At 36.2% G+C, this 16,141-nt stretch overlaps 4 protein-coding genes across 5 annotated transcripts in view; 1 reads left to right on the top strand and 3 right to left on the bottom strand.

Moving 5' to 3' along the window:
- Positions 1-4,166, bottom strand: part of LOC112465723 — a 36,121-nt gene extending 31,955 nt beyond the window's left edge. The window contains exon 1 of the mRNA XM_025033429.1: positions 4,100-4,166. The gene's annotated coding sequence lies outside the window, so the exon portion shown is untranslated. The remainder of the gene's footprint in view (positions 1-4,099) is intronic.
- LOC112465719 (WD repeat-containing protein 91) lies at positions 4,149-7,698 on the top strand. The gene is made up of 8 exons (XM_025033425.1): positions 4,149-4,375; positions 4,663-4,927; positions 5,020-5,135; positions 5,397-5,584; positions 5,669-5,984; positions 6,065-6,186; positions 6,263-6,917; positions 7,035-7,698. The coding sequence occupies exons 1-8, from the start codon at positions 4,256-4,258 to the stop codon at positions 7,182-7,184; spliced, it is 1,932 nt and encodes a 643-aa protein (XP_024889193.1). The 5' UTR covers positions 4,149-4,255; the 3' UTR covers positions 7,185-7,698.
- LOC112465721 (transcription initiation protein SPT3 homolog) lies at positions 5,672-9,478 on the bottom strand. Its single transcript, XM_025033426.1, has 6 exons — positions 9,220-9,478; positions 8,659-8,889; positions 8,273-8,587; positions 8,015-8,205; positions 7,786-7,942; positions 5,672-5,757 (listed from the first exon to the last, which is right to left on the bottom strand). The coding sequence occupies exons 1-5, from the start codon at positions 9,275-9,277 to the stop codon at positions 7,805-7,807; spliced, it is 933 nt and encodes a 310-aa protein (XP_024889194.1). The 5' UTR covers positions 9,278-9,478; the 3' UTR covers positions 5,672-5,757; positions 7,786-7,804.
- Positions 9,479-9,685: 207 nt separating this feature from the next.
- On the bottom strand, positions 9,686-11,034 carry LOC112465722 (exosome complex component CSL4). Of its 2 annotated transcripts, XM_025033428.1 has the most exons (6): positions 10,937-11,034; positions 10,694-10,838; positions 10,499-10,614; positions 10,186-10,434; positions 10,021-10,102; positions 9,686-9,961 (listed from the first exon to the last, which is right to left on the bottom strand). In XM_025033428.1, exons 2-6 carry the CDS (start codon positions 10,728-10,730, stop codon positions 9,843-9,845), a joined length of 603 nt encoding a protein of 200 aa, XP_024889196.1. In that variant the 5' UTR covers positions 10,731-10,838; positions 10,937-11,034; the 3' UTR covers positions 9,686-9,842. The 2 variants fall into 2 exon arrangements, with proteins under 2 accessions (XP_024889196.1, XP_024889195.1); XM_025033427.1 differs by having other exon boundaries at positions 10,694-11,014.
- Positions 11,035-16,141: the final 5,107 nt, after the last annotated feature.

The raw sequence follows: 16,141 nt of genomic DNA, 5'->3' as shown, positions 1-16,141 counted from the left end.
TTTCTTTCTCTTTATCCGACCTTAAGAGAATAATCGTCCGAATTGGCTTACGTAACGCAATGGTAATAGGCGGTAATCACACGGCACGCACGCAATCAAGCTTCGAGGGACAATCGCTGTCAGGATCGTCTTTATGTCTGAGACCTATGGAGAAGTGCGACGAAGACATTTGACTGTTACTTATCTTCTTCGATGCTTTTCAGGATTGAGTTTGTGCGTTGTGAGTTTTGATCAGGTCCAATTAATCTGTCTCGTGGGACTCAACACTTTTATTAAGTTAAATTCTGAATATCTAAGTTCCTTCTCCGTCAATGCAAAGACGGTCCTGATCGTCTCGGCGGCGCCAACAATGAAATCTTCAGAGCATTATACGCTACACGTCCGTCTATCGTTGAAATCGCATCTAATAAACGCGATTCTCTCGAGAGTACATATATTTCTGAGACGCGCGAAGATGCGGATTAGTGAATTTATGGAAACTGGAGATCTAATCGCGTCTGCCATCGTGTTTGATGAATGCCCGAAGAGATGGAGTTTTAGATGAGGCGATTGAGTTTTGCGTGTAAAATGATTGGGCATAATTCAACGAAGAGGTTGAAACGAATTTATGCGAAATAATACGCACAATTATATTCAAATCGCGTCTTATTGTCAGGTGAGAGTCCCGCAGATTGGGTTTGTGAATAATTTTAAGAGGCAGGTTTTGATGAAAAGTCTTGCCAATAGTACAGGTGAAATAGTATTCTGTTTCATAATTTTATTTTGCAATTTTGGGCGTGAATTTAGAATTTGGTGATATATTTATGGAATTTTATGATTACAACATATCGTACAATTGTACGAATATAAAATAAAAGATACTACATGCCTACATCAGAAGATATATATTTTCCTATTTTTTATGACCGCACACGTATTCCATGAAGCGAATTAGCGCAATTCTCCCAATCTGCGGTAAATTAAATGCCTGTTACAGTGATATCTCCAGTGATAGTCTGTAATTATATGAATACGATGGATTGCGAAGACCTATTTTTGTCAAAATACTACATCGAACAAAAAAAGAAATATTGCTACTCTGCAGCTGCTCTTGCCAAATGTTCGCGGGTAACAATACATCTCACGATTTACTTTTCGTAGTCTAGTGTCTATTGACAAGTATAAGAAGTATAAGTATAAGAAGAAATTGGTATTTTGTATATTCTATCATCGCGTGACTTTGTAATTACTCCATCTGAGTTAATGCTGAGCACGGTCTTACACACAGGTCTGGAAACTCTAGTGGTGGGGGATGGTCGTCTTAAGCGACGAAGAAAATAACTCGCTTTTTGACCGCAAGAGTCGCTGCCATCGGTCAGTGTACTATGTGGTGGGACAAAGACGGAAATAGTAATTAGTAAATTCAAAATCGTGAGTGTCAGATAGGCAATAATTGAAGTTCTAAATGAGGAAAGGAATAATAAATAACTTTGTATTAAGAAAAAACGATTGAAATCTTTTATTATACGAATGCGCAAATTAATAAATTGATAATTTATTCTTAATTTACACTATTTAAAGATGACGCGGTATGAGCGCCGTCGACTTGTATTAATTCTGATTCTTACCTTATGTATGCCTCGGTTTTATAAGATTAATTAAAAAGTTGAAGGCTATGAGTCTTTAGGAAGTAAATAATAAAGTAAATAATAACCCGTTTTGAAAATCCATAGTTAATTTACAAGTATATTCACAATATTTACATTCTCATTTCAAGAAATATCAATGCAGTTGTACACACAATTAAGGTCGATACCAACCTTTTTACTGTGACAGTTATTTAAAGAAAGAAAATGTCATATAAAAAAAGATTTACAGAAGAAAGATGTTATTTTCAATCCATGTCGCTGTCCATGTCCTCAAGAACTGAAAAAAGTCTTTCAACTTAGAAATGTGCTCAAAGAAATGTCATCAAAAAATGTCATGAAATGTCATTTTCAAAAATGCACTTGAATTAAGCGCAATTAAAAGATTGTTGTCACGTTACCATGGGTTACCATCTACACTTCGCGATGACAGCGATGCATGGTGACAACGCCGTGAAATAAATTGTTCCTTGCTAAAACGACCATCCCCCACCACCAAAATCGGTCTGAGTTTCCAGACCTGTGTGTAAGACCGTGATGCTGAGTTTTTTCGCGTGATGCGAAGTTCGCAAGAACGATTCACTTCAATGACCTATTCTCGGTCTGCGAGTTTTAATTAATCGTTTATCTGCGATAAATTATTCTATGATTTCGATAATCCTCCCGTTGGGATTATAAGAGGAAGTTACGATAATGTATCATCATCGTATAAAAAGCATGTTTAATTTATGTAATTTACGTGATAATTACTAATTTCTTCAGTATGACATTTTATCTACGTTTGGAAAAATAAATAAGTGATAAATAAACTTGAAAAACTCATGTTAAAAAAATGAATGAAAAATTGCATGTGCATAAAATCATAATAATTAATATTCACATTAAAATTAATAATATATATATATATATATATATATATATATATATATATATACCTATATATGTATACCTATATATATATTCAAAGAAATTTAAAATTCTTTAAATCCCGAATTTTGAAGATTGAAGATTCAAAATTGTCCAGAATGACTAAACATTTAAAAAAATTTCTTTTTCCGTAAATGCGAATGCGTCGTTGTAGAATATAATTGTAATAGTGAAGGGATTAAGATCCGACGGGAGAATTTCGATTTTCGTGACGGAAACAAAACACTCGTGCCTTTTCAAAGATGAGATTATTTGTTGAATTTTTACAGTAATTATATGGCAAAGATTTCTATGCGTAATACAGTTTAATCTACAATCAACACACATATATATATGCGAATGCCCGCACATATACATACACACTCACGCGCCACATACACACATCGCTATTCGGCAGGAATATTATTTTTCTTCTACATTGGAAAAAAAGCGAACAGTCTGATGAATGTATAGTGTTTTCGTCATTTTATCACTCGTTGAAAATTAAATCCATGTAAATTATGAATCTGTAAATGGATAAATTTAAGTCACTGTAACAAGATATACAATTAATACTATTGTAATTATTATTTATCGAATTTACCTACAAATAAACGTAAGACTCGTACACTCAGATTGACATTCGCATTTATTCCTTATTATAAGCATCAATATAATTTTAATTTTATGATCTTTTATAATACTTTTTTCTTCTTTTAGTCAAGTTTATTTTTTAATATTAATAATTTTTAATAATAATCAAATTTTTTTCTTTTAAAGATAATGCCTTTTTAAAATAGTTAATTTCTTTAATAAACTAAATATAATAGATTTACAATGTTTATGCAGTTTTTTATTCTTATTTTTAATAAATTTCTTCCTCTCAAAATAATGCTTCATATTTTTTTTTAAATAAATAATATTATTTTAAATATAATAATTTTATAATCTTTTGTGATATTTCTTTCTTCTCATTTTTTAATCAAACTTTCCTTTCCAAAAGTAATGTTTTGTGTTTTTATAAAATAATTCTTTTTTTTTCTAAATATAATAATTTTATAATCTACTATAGAACTATAAACATCACAGACGCGCGCTTCGCACGCGCTATTTAGCTTTAACATTATACTATTACTATTACATTATTAACTCCTTGATACATAAACTGTCAAAATATGCGATGACAAATGCTCACGAAATAAGCGCAATGAGAGAATCAATCAGCATCGCGGAAAAGCGGCAACAATTCAATATCTTACATGCCTTCTTTAAAAGCAGATATAGTATTTTTTTATTTTTAAATCACAAACTTTTTTCTCTACCAACAATGCTTCGTTCTTTTTTTTAAATTGTCAATTTCTCTTCAAAGATATTAAATTTATTGATTTTTGTGTTTCTTTTCTTCTTAATCAAACATTTTTTCCTAACATATTTTGTATCTTTTTACAATAATTAATTATTCTCTAAACATAATAATTTCTCTTTAAACAATTAAATGATTCTTTCGATTGTTCAACGACTCGAGAAATTGGTCGATATGAACTCTCAGTATTCTCAATCTCACATACCTTTCTATTGTAAAGCTTTCTGTTGGCAATCCTACATGCAGGCGAAGTGTTGCTGTTGTATCTACTTCCAGTGGGGAACCAAGATGGCCGAAGGATGACAATATGCAGCTGTCAACTGGTGCAAACGAGTAACATTTCAAAGAAATTGGAGGGAAAATGTCTCACGTACAGTATGTAGACGAGTTGGTAAAGGAGTACTTGCTCTTCAGAGGTTTTAGTCAGACCCTGAAGGCTTTCGATAATGATCTGAAAGCGGAAAAGGAAAAAGGATTTAGGGTAAGCATGATTATAGCAAAATAACAACAAAATATCCAACCAAATAAGAGTGCGGCCTTATCAAAAGGTCAAGATTCAGGATAATCGCGCGATAAATCCTATTTTCCGATTGTTCCTATCAGTCGTGTCTGCTTTATTCTGCTGTTATATGTATATTTACTTACCGTTCATTATATATGTAAAGTGTTACATGTCAACAAAAATATTTGTACATGAGCTATAGATATTATTGGTAAAAAATTGTATATTGCTTGCTTAACAGTACTTGACTATGTTTGATTGAACAGGTAGATAAAATAATTGATCAATTAATGCAATATATATATAATTATGATTTGACGTCGTTGAGAGAATTATGGGGACACTTGGATACTAGAATGTTTTGCCGACTGGAAAGCCATTTTACGCCCGCGATTAGAAAGTTGGAGAACGCTGTGCTAAAAATGTACTTGGTGAACGCAGCCGTAAATGGCAAGCAAGATAGGATACAAGAATTTTTCACGAAAATGGCACCAGAGCTACAGGGTCACTCGGAATGGAAGGAATGGTTCGGTATGTCCTTTGTTTATTAATTATATTAATTTATAATTTATTTACACTGCGGATTTAGGAGATTATAATTTGTACGCTTTGTGACATTGCAGCTCTTGCCTTTATCAAAAATCCCGAAGACAATCCGGCTTACTCGGTCCATTTTAGCAGGCAATGGCACGACACCATGTTGGTATCTTTACATAATTTCCTAGCAACCATCTTTCAAGTAAGTAAAAAAGCATTTTCATCGCATTGCAAAGCTCAAATTAATTTTCCCAGATAAATGATAAGGTTAAATAATAGAGCTGTAAGATAAGAGAAGAGCATTATTTCACAATCAGTTAAATATGCCTATAAAAAATTAGTATTTTTCAACGCACTACTTTCTAACGCACCATTTTGTAACAAAATAAGATAAAAGACATGCGATTATATGGTATGAAATGTGATATTGAGTGATGAGAAATTTAAAATGTCGTTATCTTAGTGTATGCCACAACCGACGTTACTCACAATTGACGAAGACACGAACAAATTAAAACGATTGCAAGAGGAAAATGAAACGTTGAGGCAACGGTTGAGTGAGTCTGTTAAAATAGAAAGCATATCGGATGTTAATCCGGGCCCGGCACCCCAACATCCCCCCATCATGGATGATTTTTACATTATTGCTCAGTAAGTTCACGTCCGCTATATTTCATAAAAGAAGGTTCTATAATAATTATAATTAATATAATTATTTATACTTATAAATAATAGAGAGTCGCCGTTACTGGAAAATCCAAAAACACTGAGGAATCTCATAAGAAATATTGGCGGTGGGTCCAGTCCAATCCTAAGCAGGAAGTCTGCAACAAATATAAAAAAAAATGCGGAATCTGAAATGGTTTCGACCAAACGGACAAACACGAAAGGACGGGTGAATTCGATCAGTAAGTCCGAGGCAGTCGCCAAGAGGAGCATCAGCTGTGATTCAAGATTAAATAGTTCTAGGAAAAGAGACTCTTCTATGGACACTGCTATCGAGAGAAAAACTAAGGAAAAAATAGATTCCAGTTATATTCTTTTAAGTCAGGTTAAAGAACCTTACTAATCTCAGAAAATTTCTATTATTAATTACATCAATCGCTTTTGTACAATACCTAACATTTACAGGAGGAGTATACAGAGCACAAAACCTCCATAATTCAATGCAAAAGTAACGCAAGCGGATCGTACGTCGCGACGGGCGACGCCGATGGTGTCATCAAAGTATGGACGCCGATTCCTTCACCAAAGTAAGAACAGTGTATAACTTTCCCTATCAATGAAGCATCGATAATATGTAATTCTTATTATCTGTATTTGTTTCAGGACTGTTACTACGTTCACTTCCGTCACAGCAAATTCTAACAAAGCTATCACCTCGTTGGACTGGATATCGAAAAACGAACGTTATTTCCTACACGGTGACAACAATGGTTTAATTCAATTGCACGATACGCGAGATTGCAAAACGCTCTGGGATATCCAGCATGAAAATTCGCGAATCGTCACTTTGATCTGCAATCCGACGGAATCGACATTCGTCTGTTCTGTATCGGATGGCAACGAGGGTAAATTGTTGCTGTACGATATAAAAACGAGAAAGCTTGAGAGAACGTTGCCGCTGGAACAGAACGTCACTGCTTTATGTTCTGCTTTCAATCATAATGGCCAATTACTTATCACGGGATTGTCTAATGGCAATATACTGATACATGATCTGAGGCGAAACGAGATAATAGACAATCTCAACTGCCACTCTAGCCCAATAATCGACATAGAATTAATTAACGATTATACGAACATATGCGCGCAAAGCGAGGACGGTAAGCTATGCCAAAGGAGCTTGAATCATTTTGGAAAGATCTTGTGGGAGACTAAAATTAAGATCGAGAAGAACCCCGTTCATGGGAAATTATTTACTTTCGATCAGAGCGGCAATTATATGTTACTCTGCACACAAACTGGAGGAAATATATACAAGGTACACTTATGTACAAGATATTTTATACAAATATATACTCAATATCTATTGGGTACATGCATAATGACATAATGTTTAAAAACTTATTTTGACACACGCGAGACTTTTCTGTTTCAGATGCCACCAGGTGCACAAGGAAAGATTTTAGAGCTAGGCGGACACAAAGGTACTCTATGTTGCGACTGGTCGACTGCCAATCAATCCGGAACTTGTATAACCGGGGGTGCAGAAGGAAAAGCACGAGTATCAACACTACTCTCACCATGATATAGAAACAAAATTAGCATCTGTATAAATTCGTAAGACAAATAGACAGTTACTGATGATATTAGTTAAAGATCTTGTGGATATTATTTTATTCACTGTACTAAATTCTGTAAGTGATTGTAGAATGAGTACATCATGTTAGGTTTTAAGAGACTACACTGTATCGCCAAAGCGTTGATAATTCGTGTAAAAGAAAATAGATTCAAATATTTTATGAAAAGTATAATGTATCACTGTAGCAGTAATTACAAGCAGTAATATAACTATATTTTATCTTTTGGAAAACAATCAGGGACTACCAAATGTAAAATGTACAGAGAATATTGTAATTATTTTAAGGAGGATCATAAATATCTCTATAATTATTATTACATGGTAACTTTACTCGGTTTTATAATAAAAAATCGATAAAAAAAAGAACGTGGTTTCGTGTGTAAAGTTATGATTTAGGAAAATGAAACACATGTACAAGAAATCAAGAAAATGTCAATAAATACGAGTCAATTTTAGTGTTGCACATGTTTTATGTATCACTTCCTGGCAAATTAAATAATTTCTCTTTGCAAATAAATAATTCCGACTAATAAATCATAGGGTTTACCTTCTTCAGATCTTTACATCTAACATGAAAGAAGTTTCAAGTGCGGTCTTCTCATGGACCACCTATTAAATGGACCTGTCATATCTAGCTGTGGAGACCAGTACCGCCTAAGGGCTTCAGTTATCTCTGAAGGAGTTAATGGTTTCATTACGAAATTCTATAAAGAAGAGAACAAACAAATATATATGTTGCTTTGTTATTTTGATGTTTTAACAACTATAATATGTACCTTACTATGATAGCGTGGTTTAAATGTAAATGGATTAACATAATTGAGTCGTTGCCGATCTATAGCATCACCATGCATTATTTTACCTTGATCTTGCCGTACTAAAAATACGAGATCAACAATTTGAGCAACCGTTTCATATGCAAGGTAAGACAAGATTGTTTGTGCTTGTTTTGACAAGGTAACATCACCTATAATTAAATATGATAATTAAAATGTAGGCTACGCATATAATTTTAATACTAATTGAGATAGTACCATCCAAGCAAATCCAGTCACAGAATTTATTGCGACTTTTGTTCGCAAAGGACACACGACGTGCCTTGCTGAATTTTATGTAATGCATTTCATCCATGGACCTCGACGCGATGTCCGCACGAATGCATCTGCGTCGTTTAATATCGTCCACGAAGGATGAATTTTCTAGAAGTTCACCCGTGTTGTCAATCTGTTCTAGAAAACTCTGAAATGGCACTTTTTTCTTGGTACCATCCATTTGTTCAGAATCCACGGTAGTTTGTGGGTTGTCATTCGCCATAAGTTTTTGAACCGAGCATCCCAATTCTCTGATTTCTGAAAGAAAAAGTCATAGCCTGTAAAAAACAACAGCACGACATAATTAAAAAATTTTACTGCATATTTACCAAGATATTTCACAATGCGCTGAAGCTTGACTTTGTCTTTACGTAAAAGAAAGAGAAGATCCTCTCCATTGATGACATTGCTCTTCTTCGAATTGGCTCGTCTATCCGCGATTTCACAGGCTCTTCTGACAATTGTTTTCATTTGTTGCAGCACGACATCCTCTATGATCTTTACAGATTCCAACAATGGTTCACTACTGTCACCAAATCCATGCATCATCTGCCGAATTTCTGCACAAACCATTCAAGCTGTGTTCATCATTTATTTTGTATAAAACATGATTAATTTTGCTTAATAGCTGTATTCAATACGCAATTATTGTGTTAATATTAATGCAATTTGCAATTATGTCAATAATAACGTAATAATTAGGTAAAATCAATCAACAAATATGTCGTTTATTGAAAATTATTTCACTATTGTTTATCGTAATTGAATTTTAGGATTAATAATTATGAGATGCCGAAAATGCGCTTTTTCATCTATATATTTCTATTTTCTATTGTGTGTAACACATATAGATCGAATATCTAACCTCGTAAATTATAACGAGCGCTTACCCTGAGTGTAATTCAGTGATTCAGTGTCCGATGGCTTAAAAAATGACGCTTCGGCCATTTTTGCTTATTTGTGTCACTATTTTATCAAATGACAACAGATAATTTGTAAATTGTAAAATATTTGAACGGGAATATTCATCTATGGGCACGATATAAATATTTACGTCAAAACGCTGACAGTGCTGCCACTCAGGGCTGCGTTCGAAAACTTTTATTTGGGTGCACATCGCGTCGTTCTATCTTTGTTACTTACTAAAAATTGAACAAGGACAAAACGACGCTGGTGTGCACCCGAGGGAAGTTTTCGAAAGCAATCCTGGCATTCATTGCCTTGAGTCGCTTGAGCGCAATGGTTTCTTTCTAGCGATAGAAATAGGAAACGGAAAGAGGATATGTATTAAAAAATGTGTATGTGAATCAAATATTAGATAAAAAATATAAAAAGAATTTAATTAAAATAGAAATGTTTGGGAACTTCTTTACTTGCTGTTCCAAATTGTTTAATCTTTATCTTTAATGTCAATATACGAGAATTATGTTCACTTATATAAACTTTTTACATGAAATTGTATTACGATGTAAAATATACTATGCAGTTGAAAGACTGATTACTTGTAGGCTTATTACTCAGTCTGTTCCGCTACGATATGTTCTGGCACAACTTTAGCAACTTTACGGAATTCCTTGCTCAAAGATTTCGGGCATTGTATCTGTGTCCAGCTGATCGGCACCATGGCAACACCTGTAAGATAAGCCATTAAAATTAGTTAGCAAAGAGGATAGAATACACAGAGCCATTACCTTCATCGCTGTGAGCTATAACTACTCCTAGTTCATTTTCCGCGGTGCTCAATTGATAAGTGTGTATTTCTGTCATTGGCATCTATCGAAACGTATAGGAAAGATTACAGGCATAATCGTCGATGTTTAGATATACCATTTCGCAGAATGAGGCTAAAAGGATACAACTCTTGCGAGAATGATGTCTCCAGGTCGATAGCACTTGTACATCTCTATTTTGTCTTTGTCAATTGCTCGAACATCCTCCTTCCTCAGTATTCCTCTGTAAGGTCTCGTCAGTACTATGTCACCCACGCACTTGATGCTACATTTACAAAATCTTTGATTAACTACAGTGACCATGGCCGTCACGATGTCTCCTGGCGCAGGAACGATGCTTTGCTCCGTTATACCACGTACCTCAATCGTACGAGTCTGTAACAATGTATGTTTAGAGATATTTGTTCCAGTATGTTAAATACAGAAACGTAAAACTTACTTTGTCGTTTGTTACTAATTTTACGATCCCAGCGAGCTTCGAATAGATGTAACCCTGCTGCTCGTATGTCCCAGGTCCGGCTACGTTGCTTTTATCAGCTACACATAACCTTTGGCCTTGAAAAAATATTGAGAAATTAGTCTAATACTTGCAAAGTTATTGAATCGACGTCGCTAATAACAAATAAATAATTACCGGGCACACAGACGATAAGTTCCTCCTGTTCGGTCATTATTTTTATGTTACGTGATATAAAAATGCCGCGATTTTATATTTATATTTATCTATGAAAAACATCAATCTATTGTAGACAATTGCCGTATCAGTAACGTGGAAAAATCTAGAAATCCGAGAGACATAGATACGAATAGAAATCTGGTATTCGTTTACGTAATATTGAATTTATTTTGGATAAGAAGGTTCCGTTTGATAATTTACATGAGGTTATGTTAATCCCACGTTCGTTGTTCGTTCAGGTTCAGTGTTCAGTCAGATCACTTCAGGTGGCATTACTGCTACAAAGTGAATGAAGATAGGTGCAGAGAGAGTTAAGGCTATTCTACAATTGCGTAAACGTAGGGTTGTAGGAGTAGGAGTAAGAAATTGACCAATCCACAGTCGATTATTCTCCTCAAATTCGACTGTGATTGGTCAATTTCTTACTCTTACTCCTACAACCCTACGTTTACGCAATTGTAGAATAGCCTTTAGCCGGACAACTTTGACTTAAAATATTTTTTTTTACAAATCGTTTGTTAGTTATATAATAGGTGATTGTCAGACTAATTTAAACATTTGTTAGTTAATAGGTTTTATGTAAATACAAAAATAATTTTTAGTGTATATATAGCCGATAAATATTATGGAATTCTTTACAGTTTTTCGTTTCAAAACGGCCATCGATGCGGAATCGTTTGTTGGTCCCGAATAAATTAATTAAAACGTTTGTTGGATCACGGTTTCGTTTAAAAAGGCGAAAAACTTTATATCGTTCAGCTGCGAAAGTGTAATATATTTGCTGCGGTATACATATATATATATTTTATATTAAAAGTGCGTGGAAAGTGGTTTATCACGCGCGCATCGCGCGCGGAATGGGCCACTTTCCACGCACGTGTGACATAAAAGTGATTCTCACACACGCGGATTGGAGATTCATTTTAACGTAAATATCAACGCACAATATACACGCGATTATATACGCTGATATCATGTGACTTTATTGGTAACCGGCGATTTATCTTTTGTGTGTGCGAATCAGAATTTATCGAGCGATCGTCTCCACGCCACGTACTTATACTTTCTCGGCGAAGCGCGTCTGAGCAGATGGAGATGCAAAGGACAGTGGACGCACTGGACGCAGACAACGGGCGGTATGTATATATCTTGTTTTTTAACACTATCGAACACTATTTTTAATACTATCGAAAATTAGTCTATACCCATTTCCACCGAAGTAAAAAAGGGTCAAAATGGAAAAAAGAGAGAAAAAACAAATTGATAAAATTATTGATATATATTTCAATAAAAGTTAGAGAAAATTTCAAAAATTGTGATGTTTTAAAAATGAATATTAATTATTTTAAAAAACGTCAAATAAGTCGAATTATTTTGACTCCCTTGTTCTATTATAGTGTTAATTATATATAGCTGTAGTAGCTGTATTGTATTAAGGGCGACTTCGATGAAATCCAAATTAATTTAATCGCTGATTAATTCAATCGGTATAATTATAGCGGATTTTTAATTATTTTAATTATTTTAATTTTAATTATTTTATTCGCTTTTTTTAAACTAGTTTTCCTCCCCATTTGTCAAACAACAACAAATTAGTAATCCTATTCTTGTTAACAAAATACTAAAAGTTTCTTAATTGACAAGTTAATTACCTATTAAGTTAATCAGAGAATTTGGTCGAAGTCATGCTATAATAACAAAGAAAGAGAAAAAGAGCCGGTATCACAGTCTCCGATTAACGTGATCCTCCGATTAAACTCACTCTGCATCTCTTTCTAACTGTCCCCCTAGAAAGAGAGGAAGAGTGAGTTTAATCGGAGGATCACGTTAATCGGAGACTGTGATACCGGCCCAAAGTAAGAGAAAGAAAAAGAGATAAGCGAATAGATAAGCGGAAGTGGCTATTTTCTGATTTTGCAGCTTCTAATACATCAATAAGGTGTCGTTACAAAAAGGCTGTACCTAATTATATAATATAAATTTTAATCGAGTCATGTGCAATTGCTATTATTTGATAAAACTCTTCACTTCAAAGTTCAGATTAATGGGGATTGCTCAGATTAAAAACAAAAAAGATATTTATATAGATATGTTACTTTGGCTTGAGAAAAAAATTCTCCGTGTGCTAACGCCATATCTCGATAAGTGTTGTTGCCAGAGGGAAGCTGAAGAACAAGCAGATCGATGAAATTGCAGTGTACCATTTGTAAATCGCGGAATCAATAGCAAATCATAATTTCAAAGAAAATCGTGTCATGCTATTACATATTTTATATTTATTCCGTTAACTTTATTTATAATTTTATATGTTGTTATTTTATGTATAGATATTTTAATGTTTATTTTTAATGTAATTTTATATAGGTATGTATATATGTATATATGTATATTCGGCTACTTCCAATATTTTTTGTATGTATTAATAGGCACATAAAATCCTAAATATAGATATTGTAGAATTTTATCGTGAAATTTGATCGCGAATTGTAGATCGTTTAAAATGAGCTTAAACGAATACTTTAAACTCGGTTCTCGTAACGAGAAACATTCAGAGATTTCCGTATCGACTTTTCGCCGTTGCGTACAATATCGGGAACCGTTCTCAGTTTTATCGACGGCTCTACGAGTTAATCACCGATAAATGATTAATGTGCGTTCCTCAGGAAATTAAAGCCCCTCGTCGTAAAATTATGCGCGGGAACATATATCGGTATGGTTTAATAATAAATTTCAACTTAATCAACACGCAAGAAGAGAGAGAGAGAGAGAGAGAGAGGGGGGGGGGGGAGAGGGGGGAGAGGAGAGAGAACTGAAAGTTGATGCATCTTGCGAGCCTCGTTTCGTTACGTTGCAAAAGAGACGGGCCGTTAATATCTGAGAAATCCGGTCTTTAGGCGAACGAGTTACATACCGAGTGTCCGGATGTTCTTTTCGTCGCATATTATTCTTATGTAATTTAAGACAGATATTGTTTAAATAAAAAATATCAAGATACAGTTTTTAAACAATTAGCAATAAAAAATAAAATGCTTCTTACAGATTAAGTTTCGAAACGCCAGATATATAAGAGATTAATATTTGCTAATTAATTTCTAGTTTTAGTCTTTGTGTAAGCGAAATTTCAATTTCACGCTTTGTTACAAAAATACCTGAAATTGAAAAAAAAAACGTCCTCGATCTTTTAATAAAGAGAAATCAACTCTAAATTGGCCAATAACCTGCCGTTTAAGGAACATTCGATGGTTTGGAACACTTTGTATGCACGATGGCCGTTTGGCAATAATGTTATCGGTATTATTAATCGAAAGAGAGCTGTTCGCGGTTAACAGATTATTTTCGGACATAAATTAATGCCACTCGGCCGCGACGTCCCGCTGAAATTACCCGCGATGATTAATACAGTAATTTTGTTTGTGATATATTTATCAAGTTAGCGCGACAAATCGTTCAAAACGTGTCGTTTATATCGATAACTCGCTGCTGTCTAGGTCAAATCTTGGCGCCATTAAAATTTATAATAAATATCAAGATAACTTTTTTTCGCGTCGAAAAACGAAAGGTTGATTCTCTACATTGCAAAAATTTATGAAGATTCTTCATAATTCCCCCCTCCCACTCTCTCTCTTTTTCTCTTTCTGCCTTTCGACGTTCAACAACGAAGCGATGGTCTCGCCGTGATGTCTCCGCTTTATGAAATTGTCGTAAATATTGAACGCGCGGATTTCGCATAACGAATTCGGCGGCGATTTTGATGATTGATGAAGTATCGCCGAAGAATGCCCTAATCGGCGATCGGCTTCTACTAGGCCTCATTATGAGCGGCCCCGGAGTCAGCGGGACCGCTGGACCTTATCTCGGATCTAGGGGAAGCTAGCCTTGTTAGCAAGCTGAACTATGGACTATTACATTTATCTAACCTGATCCACCGAAGTCGGAACACCGTCGTGTCGTGGGTTTCTCGGTAAGGCAGTGATGGATACTTCACGGTTAACGTCCTGACACCGTCGCACGGTGAACCGAAAGTCGCGTTCTCTTCGCGCCGCGCCGCACGAGGGGAGAAACGTGCCTCGCAAACTAATTTCGGCCGTGGCCCTTCCTTCACGATCGTCAGGACACGATCCCTGGGCCCCGAATTTTTCAGGCCGGCGCGGCCCTTCGTATCTTATCAAGGTATCGTGTTTTACCGCGCTTGGACCTTCTAAAATACAGCCAAAACAAAGTTTCTTCATATTAAAGAATGTCCAAATAGAAACAACTTGCAAAAATGACAAACTATAACGGCGTAGAAGTTAAGAACAAATAGATGGAGGAGATATGCAGAACTATAATATCGAAAGAGAAATAAAGATCATTGCGTAATTTATGAGACGAAGGTTTCGAGAAAGTGGCTGGCCCACACAAAAGTCGACACTTGTATTATAAATCACAGACGAACACATTTCATTTCGCGTGGAAGTCCGTGTTGCTTTTGGCAAGATGATAATAAGGACGTCGCGAGAGTTCGTTCCGCTTTCGCGATTATTATACTGCCACTGAACAGCGATCTCCATTATCATTCTTCGTAATATTATTTCTTCGGGTGCGCGGTCGCTTCATCAATTTCGAAATTGCCATTAGATCACGAGGAGTCGCCGGGTGAGCGGACGTCGCGACATCACAGGCCAGAACGGCGCGCTGCTGCCTCGAGAGATAAACTCAGAATTATGATGGTGCCCGTTTAAGACAATTAAGGTGGAACCGGTTAGCAACACGTGTTACAATGAAAGTCCTCCCCGTGAGGCTCCGGCATCGGGCTCATAACCCGGTGTCATGTCTTCTAACTAGGGGCCGCTTAAGCCACCCTTAAACCGCGGCGAAACTGCTGACCGGTCGGACCGTTCGTCGACGTCAACGATCGTGTGACAATTTTTACGCCGACCGGCCGATAGTCGACCGGCCAAGCGTTGTCCCGGGCCCAACGAGGCCCGCGGCGGCGTCGGGATAGACAATACTTGTCCGGTCGCCGTCGGCCGCGAGATGAAGAGATAGCCAGCCGGCGACTATACGCCGGTTCGACGATGTCATTTGTTACGGCTGTATCAGATGCGCGACACGTACGCTCGCGCGCGGGCCCGAGGACGGCGCGCGGCGCGGCGGGGCCCGAAATCGCGGTCGCCATGACGCGGTGACATGTGCCGAAGAGGACACTGTGGCCCCTACGGGACCCTTTTGAGGTCTTTCGAGTTAAGCTCGCCGGGACCGTCGCAGGGCCCAGCCGGGGAAGCAAGTTCGTGGGCCGTGGCGACTGGTCAGGCCCGTTTTCCCGCGGACGAATACGTGAAGGAGCAGGAAGAACCGCGGGGAGATGGAATTTAGATTATGAGAGCTCGCTCTGCGATGTTGATCACGTTTCCGACGAATTTGGGA

Source organism: Temnothorax curvispinosus, unplaced genomic scaffold (genome assembly GCF_003070985.1).
Source record: "Temnothorax curvispinosus isolate PA1 unplaced genomic scaffold, ASM307098v1 QBEX01015436.1, whole genome shotgun sequence".
NCBI lineage: Eukaryota > Metazoa > Arthropoda > Insecta > Hymenoptera > Formicidae > Temnothorax > Temnothorax curvispinosus.
This window is presented reverse-complemented; position numbering and strand designations above follow the sequence as displayed.

Bases quoted from the DNA above. Each gene is read 5' to 3' on its own strand.
- LOC112465719 (XM_025033425.1), top strand. From the start codon at position 4,256: ATGTCTCACGTACAGTATGTAGACGAGTTGGTAAAGGAGTACTTGCTC. The intron at 4,928-5,019 runs GTATGTCCTTTG...GTGACATTGCAG, and splicing joins GGAATGGAAGGAATGGTTCG to CTCTTGCCTTTATCAAAAAT. The intron at 6,187-6,262 runs GTAAGAACAGTG...TATTTGTTTCAG, and splicing joins ACGCCGATTCCTTCACCAAA to GACTGTTACTACGTTCACTT.
- LOC112465721 (XM_025033426.1), bottom strand. From the start codon at position 9,277: ATGGCCGAAGCGTCATTTTTTAAGCCATCGGACACTGAATCACTGAAT. The intron at 8,588-8,658 runs GTAAATATGCAG...TTTTTCTTTCAG, and splicing joins GCGCATTGTGAAATATCTTG to AAATCAGAGAATTGGGATGC. The intron at 7,943-8,014 runs GTACATATTATA...TCTTCTTTATAG, and splicing joins AACCACGCTATCATAGTAAG to AATTTCGTAATGAAACCATT.
- LOC112465722 (XM_025033428.1), bottom strand. From the start codon at position 10,730: ATGACCGAACAGGAGGAACTTATCGTCTGTGTGCCCG. The intron at 10,615-10,693 runs GTAATTATTTAT...TATTTTTTCAAG, and splicing joins ACTTATCGTCTGTGTGCCCG to GCCAAAGGTTATGTGTAGCT. The intron at 10,103-10,185 runs GTATCCTTTTAG...ACGTTTCGATAG, and splicing joins ACATCATTCTCGCAAGAGTT to ATGCCAATGACAGAAATACA.